The sequence below is a fragment of the Lutjanus erythropterus genome, chromosome 1 (assembly GCF_056507025.1).
Source record: "Lutjanus erythropterus isolate fLutEry1 chromosome 1, fLutEry1.hap2, whole genome shotgun sequence".
Lineage (NCBI taxonomy): Eukaryota > Metazoa > Chordata > Actinopteri > Lutjaniformes > Lutjanidae > Lutjanus > Lutjanus erythropterus.
In genome coordinates this window covers 40,566,308-40,589,250 of record NC_139317.1, presented here as the reverse complement: position 1 = coordinate 40,589,250, position 22,943 = coordinate 40,566,308, and the positions used below count along the sequence as shown (strand labels likewise).

The 22,943-nt window shown below is 40.4% G+C and overlaps 1 protein-coding gene across 1 annotated transcript; it reads right to left on the bottom strand.

The window, feature by feature from the left end:
- Positions 1–76: 76 nt before the first annotated feature.
- On the bottom strand, positions 77–22,544 carry sv2ba (synaptic vesicle glycoprotein 2Ba). The gene is made up of 13 exons (XM_084721816.1): positions 22,409–22,544; positions 16,648–17,401; positions 8,422–8,602; positions 6,192–6,343; positions 5,662–5,795; positions 4,996–5,085; positions 3,785–3,898; positions 3,606–3,694; positions 3,190–3,354; positions 2,945–3,078; positions 2,460–2,660; positions 2,171–2,330; positions 77–988 (listed from the first exon to the last, which is right to left on the bottom strand). The coding sequence occupies exons 2-13, from the start codon at positions 17,126–17,128 to the stop codon at positions 805–807; spliced, it is 2,085 nt and encodes a 694-aa protein (XP_084577942.1). The 5' UTR covers positions 17,129–17,401; positions 22,409–22,544; the 3' UTR covers positions 77–804.
- Between the last annotated feature and the right edge of the window lie 399 nt (positions 22,545–22,943).

The window sequence follows — 22,943 nt, the reverse complement described above, 5'->3', positions numbered from 1 at the left end:
ACAGGAGGAAAATCCGGTCGGCTGTTCAGGTTGGATTTGGATCAGCCGGGAGAAATGAACAGCGGTGGATTCAATAAAAAATATTCCCCTACATTTAATAAAATGGTCAATCCAGGTTTATGTCGAAAGAGAACAAACCAAGCAACAACATGAGAACTACAGAAGACTCTATACACCACAGGACAGTGCAGAATAAATAAAGACTGAGTGAATGAAAGAGGTGTTTTCTCTGAATAACAACACCAGCGGTAATATCGCTGTTGAGCCTTGGCAGTGGATACAACAGGATTCAAATGCAATTCAAGTTATGACTATCAGCCCGCTCTCTTTTCCAACAGGGGATGAACTCAAAGCACAACATGGTAACATGAACTACATCACCTTTCAAGTACAGACACATTTCATCTCATATTAATCTTTCTTTTACACAAACCTCAAACAAAACAAATGCTCCTACACTGTGTGTGTGTGTGTGTGTGTGTGTGTGAATAGAAGATGGGCAGTAAATGATAAAAAGGAAAATGACAAACACTAGATTTATACGATGTGACAGACATGCTGGGCAGCCTGAGGAGCTTACAGAGGGAATAGAAAGCAACCACAGGTTCACATAGGCAACCAGACAGGTTTTCAAGATTTTTTTTTAATCATTACAACCATGGCAGACTCATAAACACTGCTAGCACAGCATGGCCTTTCTTCCTCATCTTTCCATTTCAGTTTAAGCTGACACTTTCCGCAACGAGCTTTCCCTCCATAGCTATACTGTGGACGGGGCCTGGAGGCTGCAGGAAGTTTGGCTTTTCAAGACAGGATTTTCTCCCGGGTTTCGGGCAGCTTCAGGGCCACCAGACCTCCGCAGACGAGGGCAGAGAAGGCCAGGAAGATGGGGATGATCTTAGTGACGCCGATGAAGGCTGCGAAGATGAAGCTGGCGATGATGGCCGCAAACTTACAGATCCCGTTCAGGATGCCGAACGCTGTCCCTCTGCAGGGTCAAAAAGAGAAGAGAGAGATTAGATGCATAACTTTACATGACTGACTGGTGAACTGATATGGTTTGACAGTGCAAATATTTTTCTTTTCTTGGTGAGAGTAAATTGCTATCTGACTCAAGAATAAAAAAAAAAAATAAGAATAATATTGTAGAAAATGCAAAAGCTGACAAAAAGTGAAGTAATCAGATTAATTATTGTATTTATTCAGTTTAATAAGTGTTTCTTTTAAATTTTGAGCTGAGAGGGAGAATTGTCCCATACTTTTTGGTGCAAGAGAGTAGTTAGACCTTATCATTTAAAGCAAAGGTTAAATTAGCATGTAGCTTTTAATAGACCAGTTGAAGTCCCAATTTAATTGGAGCAAGGCACATCTGCAGTTTAACAAAGAAGCAGACTTTGTCCAATTGAAACACAAGACATTTCTAAAACAGTGAGTCCCCAATTCCATACATGAGTCCACAAGCTTAAAATGTCTTTCCAATGGACATGGAAAAAAATGACATAAGTAATTAGTGAGAACTGCTAATTAGTTAATGCTCACTGTTGAATCAAATCCGTTTGCTACTGTCGAAAAACATACTGTGAGTGCAAACAAACGGAACCAAATAAAGAGCAGGACTGAGCTGCTAATGTTAGCCTAAACTCACATATAGTAGCATCTTGTTCCTACACAGTGGACGTTTCTGTGTGGAACAGGGACTGCTCAACAGAATGTCCAAAAATGTCCCATTGGACCAAAAACCCATTTATCTGACAGCTCCATTATCCTGAAAACAAATGCCTATTGGCTCCAAAGGCCCATTTCTCTGAAAATACACATTTTCTCTGGTTGGGGGTGGGGTTAGATTAGGTTTAAACCTAATGACTCAGTTAACGGGTCACGCAACCACCAACATCAATGCAACAGGAAGATTGCTTGAATTGTTTGCTGTAAGGCCAGAAAGATAGCCTCTCTCTCTCTCTCTCTCTCTCTCTCTCATCTCTTTTACTACAGTCCCATGGATACCACATCAACCTGAGGAGAAATTCAAAGCTTGACAGGCCAGGTCACAGTTGCTAGGCTATGATTGGATGATCAGTAAATGGTTAATTGGCATAAACCTAACAGGGAATGGTAGAAGAGAAGTGTGTTTGGTAGAGATCAAACAGGGCCTTTAAGAGTTGGAGTGTACCTTTTAGAGGAGGGGTAGAGTTCCACAGAAATGACCTCTAGTCCGTTCCAGGCCGCCACGCTGGCGCCATAGAAGAGACACTGCCAACATATTACAGCTCCTTGACTGAAACTTAGCAGCAACAGGAAAGTACAGGCAGACGATGCCAACATTGAACCACCTAGAGAGAAAATTTAGATCACAGATGACACACTGAAACAGATTTGGCAAAATTTACAAAAAAACAAAACAAAACTAATCTATTCAGAGTTTCTGTACTCAATTTATTTCCACTTTCTGCTGCTCTCACCTATTATTCTGATTCTTCCTATCTTGTCCATGAACAATGCTGAGATGATGTTGCCAGGCAACACAGCCAAGCTGCCCAGGAAGCTGACCATGTAGATGACGATGTCATTCTCCTCCTGGAAGTTCAGATGGCAGCCTTTCTTTGGATGGAGGAAGGTGGTGTTCTCCATCCGACAGTCTTTGAACTTTTCCTGCCAGAGGTCTGCAGAACACACAGATGTAAAAAGGAAGTGATGCTGACAGTTTTTGGTTTATATCTATTACATTAAACTGTAAATAGAAGATTTTCCCGTTTCTACTGGAGGATTAACATACTGAAAAATGTTAATGCTTTGACTAAGATGACTGTTTTAGGGCAGCTTCAGTGTTAATATATATTTTATATACCACTAATTGGTTGAGTTTATTGATCTCTAAACCTTAAAGGCCCCAGCAGCATAAAAGTGCAATAAAATTTGTATTAAAATAACTAATTTTTCATGAAACCTGTGTTGTAGAAGACGGTGTTTTTGATGGTGCAGTTCTCAAAGAAGGTGTTGGTTGACTTGACGTCCTCAAAGTAGCAGTTTTCAAACAGAGAATCCTCAAACTTCACAGACTTAATCTCAATGTTTGCAAACCTAAATGAAAGGAAAGAAACCACACAAAGCAGTTGTACAAACTTCAAAGAGCATGACACAGATATAATATGAACATATACGTATATGATGGATGGTGTTGGCAAAACTTACTTGTCATGGATGTACTCTCCCTCACGGTGGATCTGGTTGACCAGAGAGAAGTTGAAGTGGAAACGTTCGACCCGTTCTCGGTGGAACACGCGGACCTTGGACTCGTACTCCTCATACTGCATGTATTTGATCATGTCAGGGAACCACACTCCCAGCCCGTGGTAACTGATACACACAGAAACACACAAATCTGAGCACATTAAAATCAAATGATCTGCATAACTAGATATAATGACAGGGATAAGTGAGAAAAAATGGCATTTTTAGCTCTGGCTTGGGGAATTTTACAGATAAAATGTACTAAAAAAGCATGATTTGAATGAAAAACGAGCAGCAGGGATTTAAGTGTATTCTACAAGATCATTTATTCCTCAAATCTTAATGTGTGTCTACAGGCTAAATAGCATTGTGACTACCTGAAGGCCAAGCAGAACCAGACAATAACCAGGAAGAGGCCTTGCAGTCTGAGCTCTGGAGCTGATAGTGACATGATGTTCGCCATCACCTGAAAGACAAACAGTCAACATTTCAATGCATTCAGGTCGAATGGGACAAACGCAGAGTTTTTAGTCTAGTGTAGGAGTGGTCGTCAGACCTGCTGCAGCATGGTCACGTGTCTGACGGTCCAGCGCTGGAAGGCAGTTCCAGTGTCACTCTGAATCTCTATGAACTCATCCTCCTGAGTTTGTGGAGTTTTAATGTTGGTCACCTACACCAAGAAAGAGGAGACTGTGTATATAAAGAACACATAATTTAATTAAACGGACCAGTGTGTTGGATTTAGTGGCATCTAAGCGCTGAGGTTGTAGACTGCAGCCAAATGAACACCGCTCACCTCACCCTCCCGTTTCAAGCACGTAGAAGAAACCACAGTGTCCATGAAACATGAAAGGTTTCTCTAGATTCAGTGTTTAGTTTGTTTGTTCCGGGCTACTGTAGAAAAATGGTCATCCAACATAGTAGCCTCAGTCGAAGACGACATAAGTGGATATAAATGGCTCATTATAGTGAGTAACAAAAACACAATGATTTTTAATTTCAGGAAATTATACACAGATGGAAACATACTTATAAATATTATATTCCATATCTGCCAATAAATGCCTGTAATAAATCTTACACACCGGACCTTTAAAGATGTTTAACAGGGTTAAATGAACATGACATTTAAATGTGGAGCTTTTATTTAACTTTTTCACTGCAGACAGATAGCAGGAAAAATGAAGGTGTTTCTAATAACATTAACAGTGGCTTTATTCTCTTCAGGTGTCCCAGTAAGCTGAAGCAGCTAAATGGAATTCAGCCATTGCTAATTTTATTATTATTATTGTTAGGCTTGATAGGTTCTACCTGTTATAGTAAAACTTGAATAGTTTTCACTATTCTTTCCACACCATATCCACAAATGAAAGTATTAAAATGTCCTATTTTTTGACATTTAAAACACAAGAAATTAATGTACAATACATTTTTATGTCAATCTCTGACTGTGAAATTTTTTTAAAATATGAAAAAAAGATTGAATTACTGGCATTTGTCCCTTTCATTTTCACAGCAGACATTTTAACTTCTCACAAGTTCACACATTGTTCTGCTAAGTGATGTCAGAATGTGAAAAAGCTTATCGCGCATGCTAGCTTACCATCATGTCTTACAGTTGAGTGCAACATTGCAATCATTTATGACAGCTGGTGATCAGATGTGACAGCCTCTAGTAACATTTACTTTGTTAATGAACTGCTAAATTAGATAATTGATGGGGAGTTAACCAGAGACACAGCAGTGTTGCTGTAGTTAGAGGCTTACGGTGAAGACTCTCTCCGGCTCCCCCTTGGCCTTCCAGTTGGTGTCGTGAACTTGCCGCAGGATCATCCACGCCTCATCATGTCGGGCATTCTGAAAAACACACACGCATACAAACTTATCCATTAACGTCTACACAAGCGACGTTTTCAAGGGTAATTCTGTGAAAACTCTCAGTGCGTTCATGGCACATTTACTTCCCACAAACACTGCAGCCAGCTATAGTTGAGTAACAATGTTCCCATGCCTCTTATCAGTCGGGGAAATGTGTGATAGTTTGGGGGTGTGTGATAGGAGCATGTTGGAGCAGCCCGGCTGTAACATACAAACACAATACCACATGTGGTTACAGGTCTGACAATGTCCTGGATGAGAAACCGGGGTGGGTGTTGTCCTCGTGGTGCCTTAGCAGCCTGTCGCTACCTTTGCACTGCAGTGGGATGTTGCTGTGGTGGCTGATGACTCAACATTTTTAACCAATCACAGCTCAATGTTTAATACTGTACACTGGCATAATGAATATAAATACAGGGAGTGTGCAGCTCAATATTTTTGTGATTATTTCTTTAGTGATCCTGTATCAGCAGTACAGATAAATGCGTTTTAATGTTCTGCAGTCGATGCAGAGAATTAAACCACATATTTTAATGTGGAGACGCTGGATCTGACCTCCAGGAGGAAACGAGGGCTCTCCGGCATGAAGATGACTCCGACAAGTGCAGCCAGCGCAGGGAAGAGACACACGAGAATAAATAACCTCCAGCTGTGCATCTGGAACTCTGTACCGATGGCGAAGCCCCAGCCTGGAAAAAAAAACATCCAGTGAAGAGCATGTAAATATTTCAAGAACCCATCTTTCTGCCAAATTTTAATGGCCAAATCACTCAATTACTGTAGTGCAATAAAATCTTCAAAGCTTCCATGGAATTATTTTACTGATGGTGGCAAAGTTTTCACATAGTTTAATGTAAATTATTCATATTTAGGAGGTAGTTCCAGAGAAAAGTTCTCAACATCAGGCCTATAAACAAATACAAAGAGGACTGATTCAGCCACACCCTTTTATCTATGCAGATTGAAAAGGAAAAATGTCCCACATGTCAAATTCTCCTCCAATTCACTGAGTACGGCTTTGTGCTTTCAGCATTGTGTTGTAAAATGTGTGTGTCTGGTTACGTGTGTGTGTGTGTGTGTGTTACCATAGTGAGGGATGATCCCCCAGGCGGTGAAGGAGGCGTACAGGCCTCCCAGCATCCAGAACATGCAGAGCCAGCTCAGATGTTCCCCACGTTTATCCATCTGCAGGAACTCGGTGAAGTAGGTGTACACTATCGGGATGGAGCCGCCAATTCTGGGGGAGGAATCGCACAACATCACAGTCTTTAAAAACATAATCTTTTTTTTTCTTTTCCTCACAAAACACTTTGTTTCTGTCCATCATCCTGTGAGGATTCACAGGATCATTTACTTTGATATGTGGCCTTTGACACATTAACTACTGCTTAACATTAATCATCTGGGATTGTTATTCTGTTATTCTTTATTAGTCCACCCAAATGACACTGCTGCTACAATGTTCTCACTTATTATTGATATATAGCTGTGCAGATACTTGTGATTTTATTTGTCCAGATTTTAAGACATCTGTCTCCACACCAACACATTGGAGGTGCATGGAATAATTTGCAGTCCTCAAAATATTAAATATTACATTCAAAGACTAAACAGTCTTGTGTCTTACTGTCTTCCGATACACTCTCCCTGATACCTTGAATACAGATTTATATGAACTTCTTTCTACTGAAATAGTTCCTGTGAAAACTTTTTGCAGCACTTCTGTTTGTAATCTGTGCAAAGTGACACTTTAATAGCAAATAAATAGCCAAGCATTAAGGTTTATGACTGCAGTGTAAGTCTTTACACTTACAATTGATGTTGTGAATGTTCATCACTGTACAAAAACAGTTTTAGTGTATCCGTCTCCAAGCAGCAATCAAAGCCTACAAGGTAATACACAGATAATGGAGACTCGGTTCTGAATACTTATGATAAAAATCATTTTTCAATGAATGATGAAGAATTGCTGGTGGCATCTGGATACTTTGTGGACTTTTACATGATTTCAGTGATTTAAAGAGATTTAAAAACAAATAATCATTCACTAGGTATGTAACAATATACTGAATATTGCAAAATCAGAATAAAACAAAAATCTCAACACCATACTGGACTACTTATGTGCCAATTATCTTCTGTGATAGTTAATTAATGATTAATTATTTTTATTATATAATTTTGATTTTATTTTATTAAAGGACTGTAGGACTTGTACAAACATAATTCAAACATTCATTGCCAAAGACAATTTATGCCTTTTATTTTATTCAAGAAGGAAAACACAAGCATTTCAAGTTAAAAGGAAAAACAAATGTATTATTTAATGAAGGACATTTTTCAAGTCATCACTTTTTTCTTTTTTTTTTAATATTGCTGTAAAAATTGTATTGTGGACTTAATTGTGGACTACCATACACACATTACATGTTATCTGAAGGACAGCAAAACTCTTACCACTGTAGTGTGTTTAACATCCAGACAATCACTGGCATTGAGGGTTTTTCAATGTCTTTTTTGTCATGATGAGGAGTGTTTGTGTACTTGGTGTGTTGTCTACCTGCTCTTTATGTTTTGTGAAGCCAGCAAAACGGGCACAGTTGTTCTGCAGATGTGAGTGTTAATGACTAACACGGGGCTCATTATCACAGTGAATCAGCAACAGCTGAACATTTTATTTTGGTGACCTTGTATTTTTTGGCTTAGTGAAAAAGCCCAGGCATCAATATTGCAGGTCTGGGTACACTCAGGCTGCAATCATTATCAAAAGAAATGTGTGTTTGAAAGCTGCAAAATCAATCTGTGCACAGCACCGAGGTGCTGACGGCAGCAGGAAGTCAGCAATAAAAGTCAAATTAAAAACAAGCAAAGAGCATTGTTCACTTGTTTTAATTGGTGCAATAAAGAAATGCTCTGTCGAAGTAAATAAACAGAAATCTCCTTGTGTGGAGCATGAAATGTAAATGTGCTGTATTAATGAGCAATATCAACTAACAAGTGAGTCGACTGGTGTTTGAATTATTATGTACTCTCTGTCATTTCCTCAGGCTGCTCCTAAAGGTCTACAGTTTGTTTTAATGGAAGTGCTACCTGTTACTCATCTTACTTAAATGTCAGGTATCTTATTTTGGAACAAATATCTTCAAACATAAATACAGAGATGTGCTTTTTTCCCCCTAAATGTTACAGACGCGCCTGCTTCTGCTAAAAGGATTGTTTATGGAAAAGGTCAGTCATTATAAAAGCCTGCAGAGCTGTCATTTGTTCAGGCGAGGAAAATGCAAAATGTGAACGCAAAATGTAAATGAGTCTCACCCGAAGCCGGAGCAGAACCGGAAGAAGAGGAAGAAGCCGTAGCCCTGGGCGAAGCAGGACAGGAAGGAGAAGACCAGGTCGATGGTGAGGACGTAGATCAGACACTTCCTCCTCCCCATCTTGTCGCACAGACCCCCCCACACCAACGCCCCCACCATCATGGCTACATACACCAGCAGACCTGCAAACACACAAACACAAAGCTCATTTGGAGGCATGTGACCTTTACACAAGTCAGATCTTTTACTCCCATAGCGCACACTTGATTTCACTGAAACACACACTGGAATCACCTGTTTTATTCTGTATACTGAAGACACAAAACGTGGGCAATTTGCAGACGACTTGTCATCTTTTGATATAACAGATACACACAGAACCTGATTTTCTAAATTCAAAATCTATTATATGTTATATAAGCATGTGCAGAGTGTGTCTCATCACTCTAGCATGTTTCCAGTTGGAAGAATGGAGGCAATTGTAACAGGACGCAGCTGTAACACACTCAATTCTTCACCCAATATGTAAATTTTAAATATTTTGACTCCAAAAGTTGAATAATTACATGACTAAAACATCCATTTAGTTGATGCCCTCACAATTTTGCATCCCAGGCGAGAATACTGTTTTTAACCATTCCTGCTCCCAAATACTATTTGATTTTGAATTTGTTTTCCAGTCCAGAAAAAACTGACACTAGATTATTATTAAACCAAAACTGCACATGCAGCTGGGCTCTGAAGAGGTTTAAACTGTGATTTGTCAGTCCACAGTGTGTTTAATCTGATTCTAACAGGTGCTAACTGGAGACAAACCTTCTATTTCCATTATAAAGTTTTAAGAGTAGTTCTGCTAAAGCAACACGTCTGTTAATTCCAGGTCATTCTACACATTACTGTGCACTTGAAGAAACTGAAACAGGGACTTGTTCCTATTTTAATCTGCACATATTTTTATGCTGAACTTCTAATTTATTTTTATTTTAACAACTGCTGAGTCAGAGTTATCTTTGTCTCTTTCCGTCCTTTCAGTTGTCAGTCTGTCTGTACAGCGTTTTGTTCTCCGTGTACAAAACATTTCTTTTGCAAACACTTCATGCAAAATAAGAACCTTCTTTTTTATAGTTTGCAAAAACATACATGATGAAAACTGTCTGTCTTTACACTTTCAGATAAGTCATGGCAGCTTGTTTTCACAGTAATAAAAACACTATGAACCATGATTGATGATGAACTGAAAATTAATAAATTAGAAACGTTACAATCGGTGTGACTGAAGAGTTGTTGGTTCAATACCTTAAGCTTATTGAACATGTTTTCTCAAGTACAAATTAATTAATATCAACTTTATTTGATCATAAAGTTTATTTGTTTTGAATTATAACAAAATTACCTCAACTTGTCTTTTTCAAATTCAGTCAACTTAAACTTTTTTAAAGCAGCCTGGACACTAAGTTTTTTAAGTTGAATCAAATAGTTTATCTTTACAGTGTTTCAGTTGTCAGTCTGACTGTACAGTGTTTTGTTTTTCATGTACAAAGCATTTCTTCTGCAAACCCTTCATACAAAACGTCTATTTGTGAAGAGGACTTTATACAATCTAAAAGCATGACAAGACCATTCAGAAATCCTCTCAGTCATCTGACTGTACTGAATCAAGCTTCTGTGGCAGGCGATTCCTCTGAATGGTAGTGTACATGCTCATTGGAAGGAAGAGCTGCAGCAGATCTCTAATTAAAAAGAAAACAAGTAGCAAGAATCCTGATCGCCACAAGGGGGCTCCCTTCACCCTTGTATGAACACAGAGGAATAGCGAAATCATCACTCTTTCTACTGTAATTCACTGTGATGCATCCTCACATGCAAGCTCTGATCAACAGTTCTGAATATTCATCGTGACGCAGCAGGAAAATATATCCAGACTGATAAAACCATTCCAAGAAAGACTGAGAAATAAAGGTCATATTGATTTTGAGTCATCTGAGAGCGCTTCACTTCCACAATATTCACCTTACATATTTTTGAATCTGCCTCAGTTTTGTTCACAGTTGTCTTTGCTGCTACTGGAACTTTATTTTGTGACATTTTACCTGCGGATTGCCACTCTGAGGCACAGCGGTCTGGAGCCTATCCCAGCATGCACTAGGCAGGAGGTCTCCTCTCCTATTTCTTTTTGTTGTAAGGCAACAGCCCTTAACAGTGACCAACTGTGCTGCCCATTACTGCACCAAGGAGATAATAATGATTATGTTCTTCCTTTTTATGTCTCTGGGGAGAGTAATATGCTCTCCCCTGCTGTCGGCGTCAGGAGGACGCTAACCTGCAACGTCGGCCTTCCTCTCCGCCGTGTTGTTTAAACCTTTGGACCCATACCTCCTGCCTGCTCTGTGTTTTTACTACACACAGCCCTAATTACAGTGGGACTAAGCAGCTTAACGGCACGTGGAGCCATAGTGTGCACCTTCCCTGTGGATTACTAGACTATCCAAATGCTCTGGCACTCCACACGCCAAGCTGCACATCCCCAACTCATTCAACAAGAGACTGCTCAGGGCTCCAGGAGACAAAGAGTCAAGGCCAACATGTCACCTAATATCATTGCCAAGTTGTTGCTTAAGGCCCTGTGTATGCCTCGGATATGAACACGGACAGGTTGACAGCATGGACTTGTGATTAGAAGGGCTGTCCTTCAGGTGGAGGTCCGGGATCAACCCCTGCAGCAACAAGCTTCTATCTGCCTGTTAAAGTGTCCTTGAGTACAGAGAAGACACAGAATCCCTGGAGGGGAAGGAGAGGAGTTTTCTTTTTTTGCTGGCAGTATTAAATGTGAAAGCACTGTTTGTGAATTTAGCACATTTAGATGAAGAGACAATAAATCTACTTGAGAAAAGTGCAGACAATTGCAGAGAATGCATCATCAAATGCTGACCCTGTGCACAGAATTAAAACAGATGTGGAGATTTTCAGCATTCTGAAAATTTAATGTCATTACAGATATAATAAATTAAGCTCCCCAATGTTGCAGCATCAGCTCCATTTCTTTACTTAAACAACAGGGTAACATTTTACAGAATACAATATGTGAGTTTTAAGAATAGAAGAATGGACACCCAACAGCGTTTTCCCAAAATGGCTTGATAACAGTGAAAAGCTTTTAAGTAACAATCTGCTCCATTTTCCTGTTATGTCACTTCTGCTACTCTCTATCTCACACTGACTAAACACTATTGATTCAATTTGTTGCCAGTGAATGAAAATTGTTACAATTGCTGGCCTGGAGCTGCTGCAGCAGCTGCTCATAAGTTCAGACTTAGATTAGTTAAAAGTGTTTACAAACTGGAAATTTTACATATTTGTAAATTAAAATGGGCTACACTGCACAAACTGCTTCTTAGATAGAGAGCAGTTACTGATTTGTAACTGTGCCTGACTGTTGTGCAGCTAACTGGACCAACTGACAAAACTAATGCAAGCTTGCTAATATATGACGTGATTAAGTGTAATTATACTCCCAAATGGACGTGTAACAATAACAGCTACAGACTAGTCTGGCTTGCTTGGACTCCATGGGTATAAGCCTGCCATTGGACGACTTGTTTCAGTATTGTGGCATCCACTAGCTGCGTTTGCAGTCTTGAGGCAACGACCCCTGAGTTGCAACCTACATGCTGAAAAAGGCAAGTACCTGGGATGATAATGGTACAAAAGTAAACAAGTTAACAGCTGTTACATTTTTTCAGTGATGTAGTCAAATTAAAGCCAGGGCTCGCCAATGATCCCCCAACACTTGTTTTGTAGAGGCACCACCTCCTTGGGCTTAGTGCCACCCAAGATGATTGTGATTGGTTTAGAGAAATGGAAACAAGCCAGAGTTTGTTTTTTTTCTTGTAAAGCAGAATGACAATGTGCGGAGCCAGACCTTTCTACTTTTTGACGTGTACCTGGAGGACGTGCCTTCATGGTCACAACAAATTGGGAGAACATGGATGTCTGCACAGAACCATGTGTACATCCTCTGATGACAAAATTTCTGTGACATGGACCCTAGCAGACCCTTGCCTTCTCATGGTTGCGGAAAGTATAATACCATCTTAAGGGCTCTGTTACAGTCCCGATGGATGTCTGCATGGAGGACGCATTCCACATATGTGCGGTATATCAGCATCTTGGAGTGGCTAATAGTCCACGAGCTTGTCCATGCAGTCGCAACAAACTGACCTAGATGTCCACACAGAACTTATGCTTCCACTCTTTGATGATGAAATTTATATCCGCCTGCAAACTGGAAAGATTTTAAATTATAATGTGCAAACATAACACAATATATCTCAAAATACCAAATGCTATGCTGAAAAAATTGAATCTAGATTGTAGGATGGTGTTGGCTATGTTAGCATAATCAGCTATTGCCAACTCAGTGCTTCTAGTGCTAAAACATACAGTAATATCTGCACATATGCACTCATAAACAAAACAAAGTCATGTCTACTTTAAAAAAAACATTGGTGAATTGAGTGATTCAGGCAAAAGATAGAAGATTGTTGAGTCCCATTTCCAGGTTGTCAAATACTCTTGGTTTTGGCAATGAGACTCAACAATCAACTACTGACCTGTGATTGGCCAGAGCCTCCTTTCACAGGTTAGATTTTCTAAAGCCTGAAAACAAGCCAAGAGGAGGAGCAGAAGTCTAGTTTTCTCTCAGACCACTTTAATTACATTATGCTTAAAGGTTATCGTGGATCTTTTGCAACAGTGACGGCAAAAAATAAACTGCCTACCCCAGCTTTAACACTGTTAATTGTTTTTCATTGCATTCCTTGAGTTTTAATGGTGCAATCCATTTTGTAAATCACCAGTTTAAAATGAGCTACTAGTTACAAAGAACTTAGCATGCAGAGATTTATGACAAGCTGGTGCAAACCACTCCAGAGGACAAAGTCATCTGGTACACAAGAAGTGATATATTTTACATGCCATGCAACAGCAGCAGCAGCAGCTTGTTTTGAGTAAATAGAAGAAAAAGAACAGTGAAGCTGTCATGGCTTAACAGACAAAGCAAATCCCTAGAAACCTGTAAAAAGTCAATGTTGATCAAAAGGAAAAAGGCATCACAAAACTGGACATCTTGCTTGATTGACAATTGGATGATGCAGTGCAAAAACACTACAGCAATGAATGCCAAGCACTAAAGATATTCTAGTTTATCCTTTTTGTGGCAGCAGGGAAGCATCTTAAAACCATCTCATAATTTATGGATGATCTTTTTAATTGCAGTTCTAGTTTTATTCCAAAAATACATTAGCTGGGTGCTCCCGTGGCTTGGTTGGTGGAGCGTTTGCCCCATGTGCTGGGGCTGCTGATCCTCAGCGGTGGTTACTAGCTCAATTCCCGCCTGTGACCCATTTGCTGCATGTCATTCCCCCTCTCTCTGCCCCCTTTCCTGCCATATCTTCAGCTGTCCCTATCTAAAATAAAGGCAAAAGCCTGAAAAATAATCTAAAAAAAATAATAATACATTAACTACAAATTGAGCAACTTGAGATAGTAAAATCTCATCAAGCTTGGGATTTAAAACCTGCCAAAACTTTCTTGTCTTTCTCCAGCATTGTGTCCTCTACTATAACCCTGTTGTATTTCCCCCTCTATGGATTAAACAATAAAAGGGCCATATAAGGTAAGTGCATGAGCTGTCCTCCTCCGTTTTAACAAAAGCTTTGGAGTCTATCTGGTATCTAAGACAAACGTTAGGATTAAACACATTTCTGCTCCCGTGAGTGTGCTGAACAGAGCATGAGCGTGAATCAGATAGGATCATTCTGCAGATCTACTTCATATTCTCAGCCGATGATCAGTGCTCCCCTCCCGCTCTGCACAGACGCTGTGATTTCATTTTCGCCAGGCCTTCCTCCCTGCTACCACAGGCTGTCAGAGGCCTGAAGCGTATCTGACAGCTCTGCACCGGGCGCTGCAGGCCGCCAGGCTCTCTGACTGCTGCAACATGCTCCATATTAGCCTGGGAACACACACTGAATACAATCACCACCGGGTTCCTCATCAATCTCTCGCAATGCCTCATCCCAGGAGCCTGTTGTTAAGATGAAATGAGCGATGTGCAATCTGCCACATCGCCTGGCTACACACGAGGCCTGGGAAATAAGGTGAGGGGCTTTAATTTGCAGTTTAGTTGTCTGCACAGCACAGAAAGTGAGGAACAGACGTTTTCAAGGTACATTTCCCAGTAAGTTGGGTCTATGCTGCATACAAATTTCAGCATCTATTTTCGGTGTGTTTACTGTTGTGGTGCAATATTTGGGAGCAAATGAAGCTAGCAGGCAACTGAAATAAAGGAAACACCATCCTTAATACACAGTAACATTCAAAGTATATTGAAAGCAGGCGCTTATTTCTCTGGTATCTAATTAAACAATTATCATGTGATGATGCATCCCTCAAGTCATCTACCAGACACTTGTAGTACCAATGCCAAGGCTCACTAGCCAGTGACTCAATCTGGTGGCTCACAATGGGCCCATACTCTATTATTACACACAATGCTGCTTATGTTCGTAATTTTTGCATCTGCCTAGAAAGGTCCAGGCCCGCTCCCCTAATTTGTCTCAGCGGCTGGGGGATATTTTTGTCTGATGCAGTGGTCTGCAACCATGTGCCATCAAGATCTGAACATATGCAGGATTTTGCTCCAGCCAAGCACAACAGAAGATCATTTCACTGATGTGTTCCTCCTCTCTGGGTAAAGACTGGAACTCTTGGAACGATGCAGATGATGGTGATTAGCTAGTCTTGTAGGTTTCCAAAGGCTGAATTTTGTTTGTTAAATCAGTTTTTAGCCGTGCTAGCTGCATGGCTTTTGAGATGGCAATGTATGTTGGTTTGTCTTTTGGATGGATTGTCTCAACATTTGGTACAGATATTTATGTTCCCTTTAGGATGGATTATTCTAACTCTGGTGATCCCAGCCCCATCATCAGCTCAAATTTTTGATTTTTCCAATAGTTTGGTTTATAACTAAACACTGTATTTGCATAGCTAATAATATCACCAACATCCTCAGGTGTGTTTTGTGCTTGGATCTAATGAGCAAATATTAGCATGCTAACACACTACACCACACTACAATGGAGAACATGGTAACAGTGTGAATCATCAGCATACGTATGCTAGCATTCATCTCAAAGCACTAATGTGCCTACAGCCTAGAGTCCTGCACCAGGTTCGGTGAAGGACCTGCAAACAGATAAAAAATATATTAATATAAATTCACAGGTGTGAGCAAAAGTAATAACTGAACTAAATGGGGGTGGACAGAAGGGGAAAACAATAATACACACACTGTGCAGTATTTTTGACATTTACATCCGCTAATACATTAATATCAAGCCTAATCAGCCTATGACACAACCTTTATCGCCACATTCTGCCAAACAATGGGACGTCACTGTTTGATTTGACAGTGATGAAGGCTAGCTGCTGGCTAAAACTGATGACATAAAGGCAAAAATAGGCAGTGAAAGATACCAAATTGTGGACATTACATCATTGAAGGCCAAGTGCAATGCTTAGGAAGGTTTTTGTGCGCTTTTGCCGCAAGCTGGACTTGTCGTCATGATGTAAACACAAGGACAGCTGATGGAGCACAGGTGCCGTGCCAGTTAAGAACACAAGTGAGTGACTTTAATCACGGGTGCAGGTCAGGTTGCAGGACTTATATTAACAGTTTTGGGCACTGAGACATACAGATACAACGCTGCCTCTGCTTTTGCCTCTTTCTCAAGAGGTACATTGTTACAACCTCCTCCAGCATTGCCATGTTTGTTGTTGTCAGAAACTTTTGTCACTTCTTCTTCATCTTTAGGGTAACTTTTGACTCTGATCAGCGCACTCTAGTGGATGTATTGCTTAACAGCCATGCCATTGTGAAGCGCACATGAAAGTATGTGGGCAGTGATGGCTGCATCGTTTGAAATGTATGCATCTATTTTTATCGTAAAGACGGCATAAATGAGCCTTTAGTGTCGTTTAACTGTTCTATACGCAGAAAAAAAATCTTGAAATTACAGGTCTTCACAGTGTTACAAAATCTTTTTTTTCCCCCACCAGGTGGATCTTTCATTTTGGAATAAAAACTGAAGGCACATCTAATTTTTCACCACAAAAACTCAGCAAAAACCTCAGTTTGTCCATCTTCCCTCCCTTCGCTGTCACTCACCCAGCAGTCCTTTGTCGGAGTTGGATATGCACATGTCCTTCTCAGCACTGGGCATGACGAAGCCCACCACGAAGCCGTCCACACCATCAGCCATTAGTGCCAGGCCCAGCACGAAGAACAGCATCCACTGGAAGCGTCCATGGCCGCAGTCCTCCATGATGCTCTCGTACTGCTCTGGAAGGTTTTCCTCCTCCTCTTCCTGCTGCTGGCCGGCCAGACGGGCTTTCCTCCTGGCCTCCAATCGAGCCGCCCGCCGCGCCTCCTTGATCTCGTCTGGGTGGGGGATGCCCTGGTACTCCCCCTCATACATCTGCTCGTCATCATCTGCACCTTCGGTGGCATCGCTGGCAGCATCCTCCTCCTGTGGAGGATAATCTGTCTGGTAAGGGTAGCCGTCCTGACCTCCTCCATCCTGGGTGTAGGTGTATTCTCCACCTTCTGTCATCTGCTGGTTCACGTTGTTGTGGTAGGGGTCATCCATGGTTCCTGACGGGTGCGAGCAGAGCAGGACTGACTTTGCCTTGTAGCCGTCGTACTCTGAGGAAGCTCAAGTTGTCAGCTATAATGGCATAATCCTCCCGAGGAGCTGTGAGTTGCTCTCAGTGTTGCGGAAATCTCCTGGATTCCAGGTGTCGGCAGGAAACTGCAGGTATTCTCTGATCCTCTGAGGAGTCTCGCTCTCAAATTTAAGGCCTCAGCGGCTGTGTTGAAAGACTATTGCCTTTCTTGACTTGCACAGTGCTGCATGCTGAACCTGAAACACAATGCACACAGTACATCAAAAACAGTCTGTCAGCAAAGAAGACTGCACTTGCAGAATGGAGATATTGCTATGCAACAGTCCCTCTTTGGGACAGCTTGTGACCTGCCAAGTCAACTCACAATTACAATCTCAAAGGGCTTCATGTCATTCATTATAAAAACATTTAGGGCATATCCTGACCTTTGCCCTCGATCAAGGACAAAGTCCAAGAAAACTTGAGGAAATCTAAAAGTATAATTTGCCTACAGTATGGCAGTGATGTATAAAAGGATAAGGTATTTCTTTGTTTTTGATTTCACTCCTCGTTTATTGTCAGTTATGTCTCGCCTTTTGCTATTTTACTTTAGTTACTTTTTATGTCAGTCTAATCAATTGTATGTCATTTATTACAACTTGTAAAGGGCTTCAAGTCATAAATGAATGCAAGTTATTATTCTAGTCAGAAATGAAAAGTGTCATTAGGCAGGAGAGAGCAGTTCAGGACTCCCAGTCTGCCTTGTAGGCTGCGTGTCCTTCCACACAACCAGATAATCTCATCGTCTCCCTGCTCAAATGCTCTGACGCCATTTTGATCCATCACACAGCACTGCTGCAACGATGACACATTTAGATCTGTCTTGATTTTCATAGCGGCCAGAGGCCAGCGGCACGAATAGAAAGACAATAACACAAATTACATTGCATTTTAGCAATTTTGATGGCTGTCACATGCATTGCTGACACGATTAAAGGACTTGCACAGAGAAGTCAGGGACATATTCTCACAAAATCAAGCAACTGTTGGCCTGAGGCTGGATCCTCTGTAATTTGGAGATAACAAATGATGACGTATTGCAGAGACGTTTTGTGACAGACAACCCAGCTGCATAGCTGAATGCCAAATACAGCACACAACATGACTAATTTCAGAGTCACACTGTAAAACTGTAAAATGCCACAAATCTTGATTTATCCTTCATGTATCCAATCTGGTCCAACTGTGAGCTCAGACATGCTTTTTTAGTGTTTATGTTTCCCTGCTGCTACTGCTTGCATTCACACACTTGCTCAAAAGCACCTCACAGTACTACCTTTAGTAAGTTTTACAGTGGAAATTATAGAATAATGGTAAAAGCTAAAAAATGCTAATTATAGTAAATGCTAAAAAGTTGTGGCAGTAGCAATTGTAGCACAGGCAGAGAGGAGTCATAAAGTCAGCCAACTGTCTCTGGCTAATGCTAGCTACACAGCAACATTAGCATTGTAGCATTAGCAACCATAAGCTACAGGATATGGCAAGACGAAGTGAGGCTATAGCAACAAAACCCAATGACCATAAGTGCTTTTTATAGGTATAATAATTATTTCTTCTTTCAAAACTGACAATGTCCCACTTCAAACAATGAGTAAAATAAGTAAATTCTGCCAACAGGGTCTCTCTCATATGGAAACAATAACAAAACATGTAGTATGATGACTTTGTGAAGTAGCATGGGATCATGGGATTTGTTTAATTGTGTCTGTCATAACACGTTTCCCAGAATTTACAGTAACTAGCAACTAGCACCTAGCTTGCAATGGCTAACAGGAAACACACCGTTGAATAAATTATGAATTTCTCTGCATTTGAAGTACTACACAACTCAACAAAATATTTAGCATATGTAGCTGTTTTAGACATTTTAGTATGGAGATGTTGCATATTATAGCTTTAAGAACAGGACATGATTCTCTTACTTTTGACTTCCTACTGATTATCATTAGCCTATTTCAAATGCTTGCACTCTTGATATCTTATTGGGATTGTGTTGTATTTAACATCCATATCTGGTTGCTTTATGACACCAAACAGGAAGAGTGTGCTGTTTCTCCACAACATGCTAAAGCTAAAGTTTGAAATATTCATGTGAAAAGAAATCCAATACACATATTCTTGTCAATTAAACAAACATCTTGGCAGTAAGACGTGCCAGTGGTGTGAGAATTCTTTTTTTTTTTTTGTAATATTTTAAAATATATAATCTAGAGAGTTTTGCAATTCAAATTAGAACTATTTGTTGAAAAATAAAAATGACTGATTGAACCCTAATCCAGTGCAGTTTCAAAGGTCCAGAAGTCTTTAAAATGCTGAAATCTTTTGTAAATGTTAACATTTTGCCCATCAAGGACACAGGTTACATAATAGAACAGATATTCTTTTAATCAATGGTATCATCTGCCACTCAGTTTATTTTCCCAGAATCATATTATGTTTGGAGGTGTCACTTTCTTTTAATAGGTACTACTTGTTACACCCAGAAATAGATGTAGTCTTATCATCTGACAATGGAAGGCTGGTTTGGTCTGGGTCAGTCTGTTCTGGTTTGGAGCCAGGATGACGAACACTGTAATTTAATCCAGATTAAGACTGCAGATTTTTTTTTTTTCATTTTGCCCTTGTTGCCTCACATTATTGTTTCATCACAAAAGTCATAGAGGTGGCTGATAACGGCGGTGGATTATGGAGTCTGGATTGAAGCGCTAAAATGTATTTTTGCTGCTCTCTGATGTGTAGTTTTGAAATCCCAAAGTCGGTGTTGAAATGTGTTGAAATGTTCGCATTAATCAGTTTTGTTTCCAGGGGTAACGAGTTGAATTCCAATACCATGATGTGATCATGATCAACCGAGCATTTCATGCTGCTTTTTGTTTTTTTTTTGACTGTTTCCTTGAGTAATGTGAATAATACATGAACAATTCAGGGGAGAAAGTGAGAGGGTGGATGCTCAGTCTGGTTGAGGGAAGCGGTGTTACTTTCATCATCCTGCTGCAGCGCCTTTACTCACACAGCTGGTGCTTACATAACAGTTAGGCTGCCTGTACTCACGCTTCTCCTCTGTGTCTCCCTCCTCTTCCGACTTATTGATCTGCATTTCTGTTTATCAATGTATCAACTTGGCCGCACCCTTTTTGCCAACACACACACACACAGTAACTCAGATGTCAAATCAGCATTTATTCCCGTGCAGAGTCTGAATAGGTCATGATCTGCCTCCCTCTGAGAGCGTCCCTGGTGTTGAAAAGTCAAAGAGCTCCTTTGAATCATGAAAATCAATGTGAGTCTGAAGTTTAACAGGAAGCAGAGAGGTCGCAGCGTAATTTACAAAAAGCTATCTCAATTTCACAAGTGACCTTTTACCGCTCAGATCATTTATTAGTTTGACTGAGCCAAACTCTCGTCGTCTTCACTTCATCAGTTTCTGTAGCTTGTTCTACAGAGAGCAACACAACCGTACACACTTGTGGAGGTACATATTAATGTGTGTGGTAACACACTGGGAACTGCAACAGTTCAGCCACTCTGCGGCCAGCGGGTGAAGACTTGTTTCCAGCTGTGGCCTCATTTTGATTCATCCTGTCACCTGGAATACACTCAATAACCACAATCCTCTGCTGCTGGTCACACAGCTGCTCCAAGTGCATTACTCAGGGGCACCCTATCAATAGTGACTAAGAGTTGGGGAAGTGTTTATTTATTCATATCCAGACACTAGGATGTAGGCTTAAATTATATGTGTTAAATATAGAAATAGAAAAAAAATCATGACTCAACTCCACAACACACAACATTATATTTTATTAACTGACTGATTAATTGACTTTCTCTCTTTCTTTATTTTTTGGATAATATGTTTTGTATCAGACCCCCAGGGAGACTCCATCACGCCTGCACACTATTTCATTGCTGTCACTATTTTCTGGTAACTAATTGAATGCTAGTGAGTAGCTCTTTTTAATCCTCTCAACAGTTAAATATTTGTGAGACCCAAAGACATAAAGCAGTGACAAACCCGGAGCCTGATCATGAGAGTTGACTGAAAAAAAAGGTCCCACTACAACTGTACGGCTGTATCATATTTACATGAGAATACATGGAGCGCTTGCACCTGAACAGCCTTTTGGTTGATAAAAACAGGCTTATCTTTGCTTGAAAATTACCAAAGTAGCACATGTTGTCATCAGCATAACTATAGATTGTGATATCCTCAATAATGGCTGACCTTTTCTACTAGTTTGCACCACCAGGCAACAGAGTGAGAGGTCTGATCGCCACTGAGGACAGAGATATTAAACGTACAGATATTAAACACTAATAAAAGATGTAGTTTTTATTCATGTTTTATACACGTTACATTTAGTCATGTTTGTCACCTTCTGTCATCATTCCTATCTCGTTTTCCCAGAAGTCATAGCAACTAGGGGCTAATAGGAAATGAAACGTTACCATGAATAAATTAATGATTTCTCAGGAATTGACCATTGTTTGGAATATTTGGGATGACATAAGTACACAACTTTTTATAATGCAGAAAATTATACTATAGCTTTAAGTTGAAAACGTGCTGCTTTTTGATCTAATAGACAGCATCTACGACATCTGTCAAAACAGTAAGTTAATTTTAATCTCAGGTCCTCTGTGACCTCGAGAGGTCAAGGGACGATCCTCCATGTTTTCTGCTAACCTGTCAAGTATGTCTATTAGCAACATGTTTCTGTGGAAAATATTGTCAGTTACAGAGCAGGAGCTGCCGTTCTAAACCTCCTCAGATATGTCACTTAGGATATTTTTTATGCTAATAACTTTGCTATCAAAAAATTGGTTGATTGATTGATTATGTTGAATAGATCCTGATAACAGAGTTGATAGAGCTCTCACATATGCCATGGAAGATTGATCTGAGAGTTTCTTCTTTCCTACATCTCTACACATCAGCTTTAATCAAGTAGCAGGGTGACTTCAGGTTGACAAAATGAGAATTCATTGTTTAGATACATAGATTTTGTTATACACATGGTAATGTTGATGGATGATGCTCAATTTTGATGCTGTTATGACTAAAACCTGCAAAATAAATTATGGCACCCCAGGTATTGTTTCAGTCTACATTATTTCTCCCTTCCTCACTAATTTGTCTGGCAAAACAACAAATTCAATAGCACAACGCAGCAAACATTTCAGGAAAATAAAAGTTGTCTTACCAGAGTTGGCATTCCCTTAATATGAAAATGATGTCTGAACAGAGCAAACACAAATAAAAATTATGCTAAAGTCCAAGTAGCATTTTCATATGTCCAAAGCCTACATGTCAGTTTATCCTGAGGCCGTGCTGCAGCCAAGGCTGAGGGATTAGGATCCAACCTCACGATCCCCCCCCCCCGCCACCCCTCCCTCGCTGGGGCTCATCCCTTACAGGAAATTCCCCGGAACCAACCCCTGCCTCACCCCCATCTCTGGGACACAATGGTACAGTCTTTCAAAGTGTAAATAGCAACAGGCTCTTCTGATAGTAGCTGCAAACTCTGGACTCTACAGGGTTTTTTTTGTGATGCTCTCGACCTCTACAAACGCCACTCCACGGAGAGGTCGGAGGTCAGTGTTGGCCACCAGAACGGCAGATTGTAGTGATGCTGTATTTTGTTGCTCAAGGACATTTCAGCAGGGCAGATGCTCGTTGTCATGGAAACTTTAATTTGGGCCTTCAGGTGTCTGCAGTCATTGTGAAGAGATCTTCAA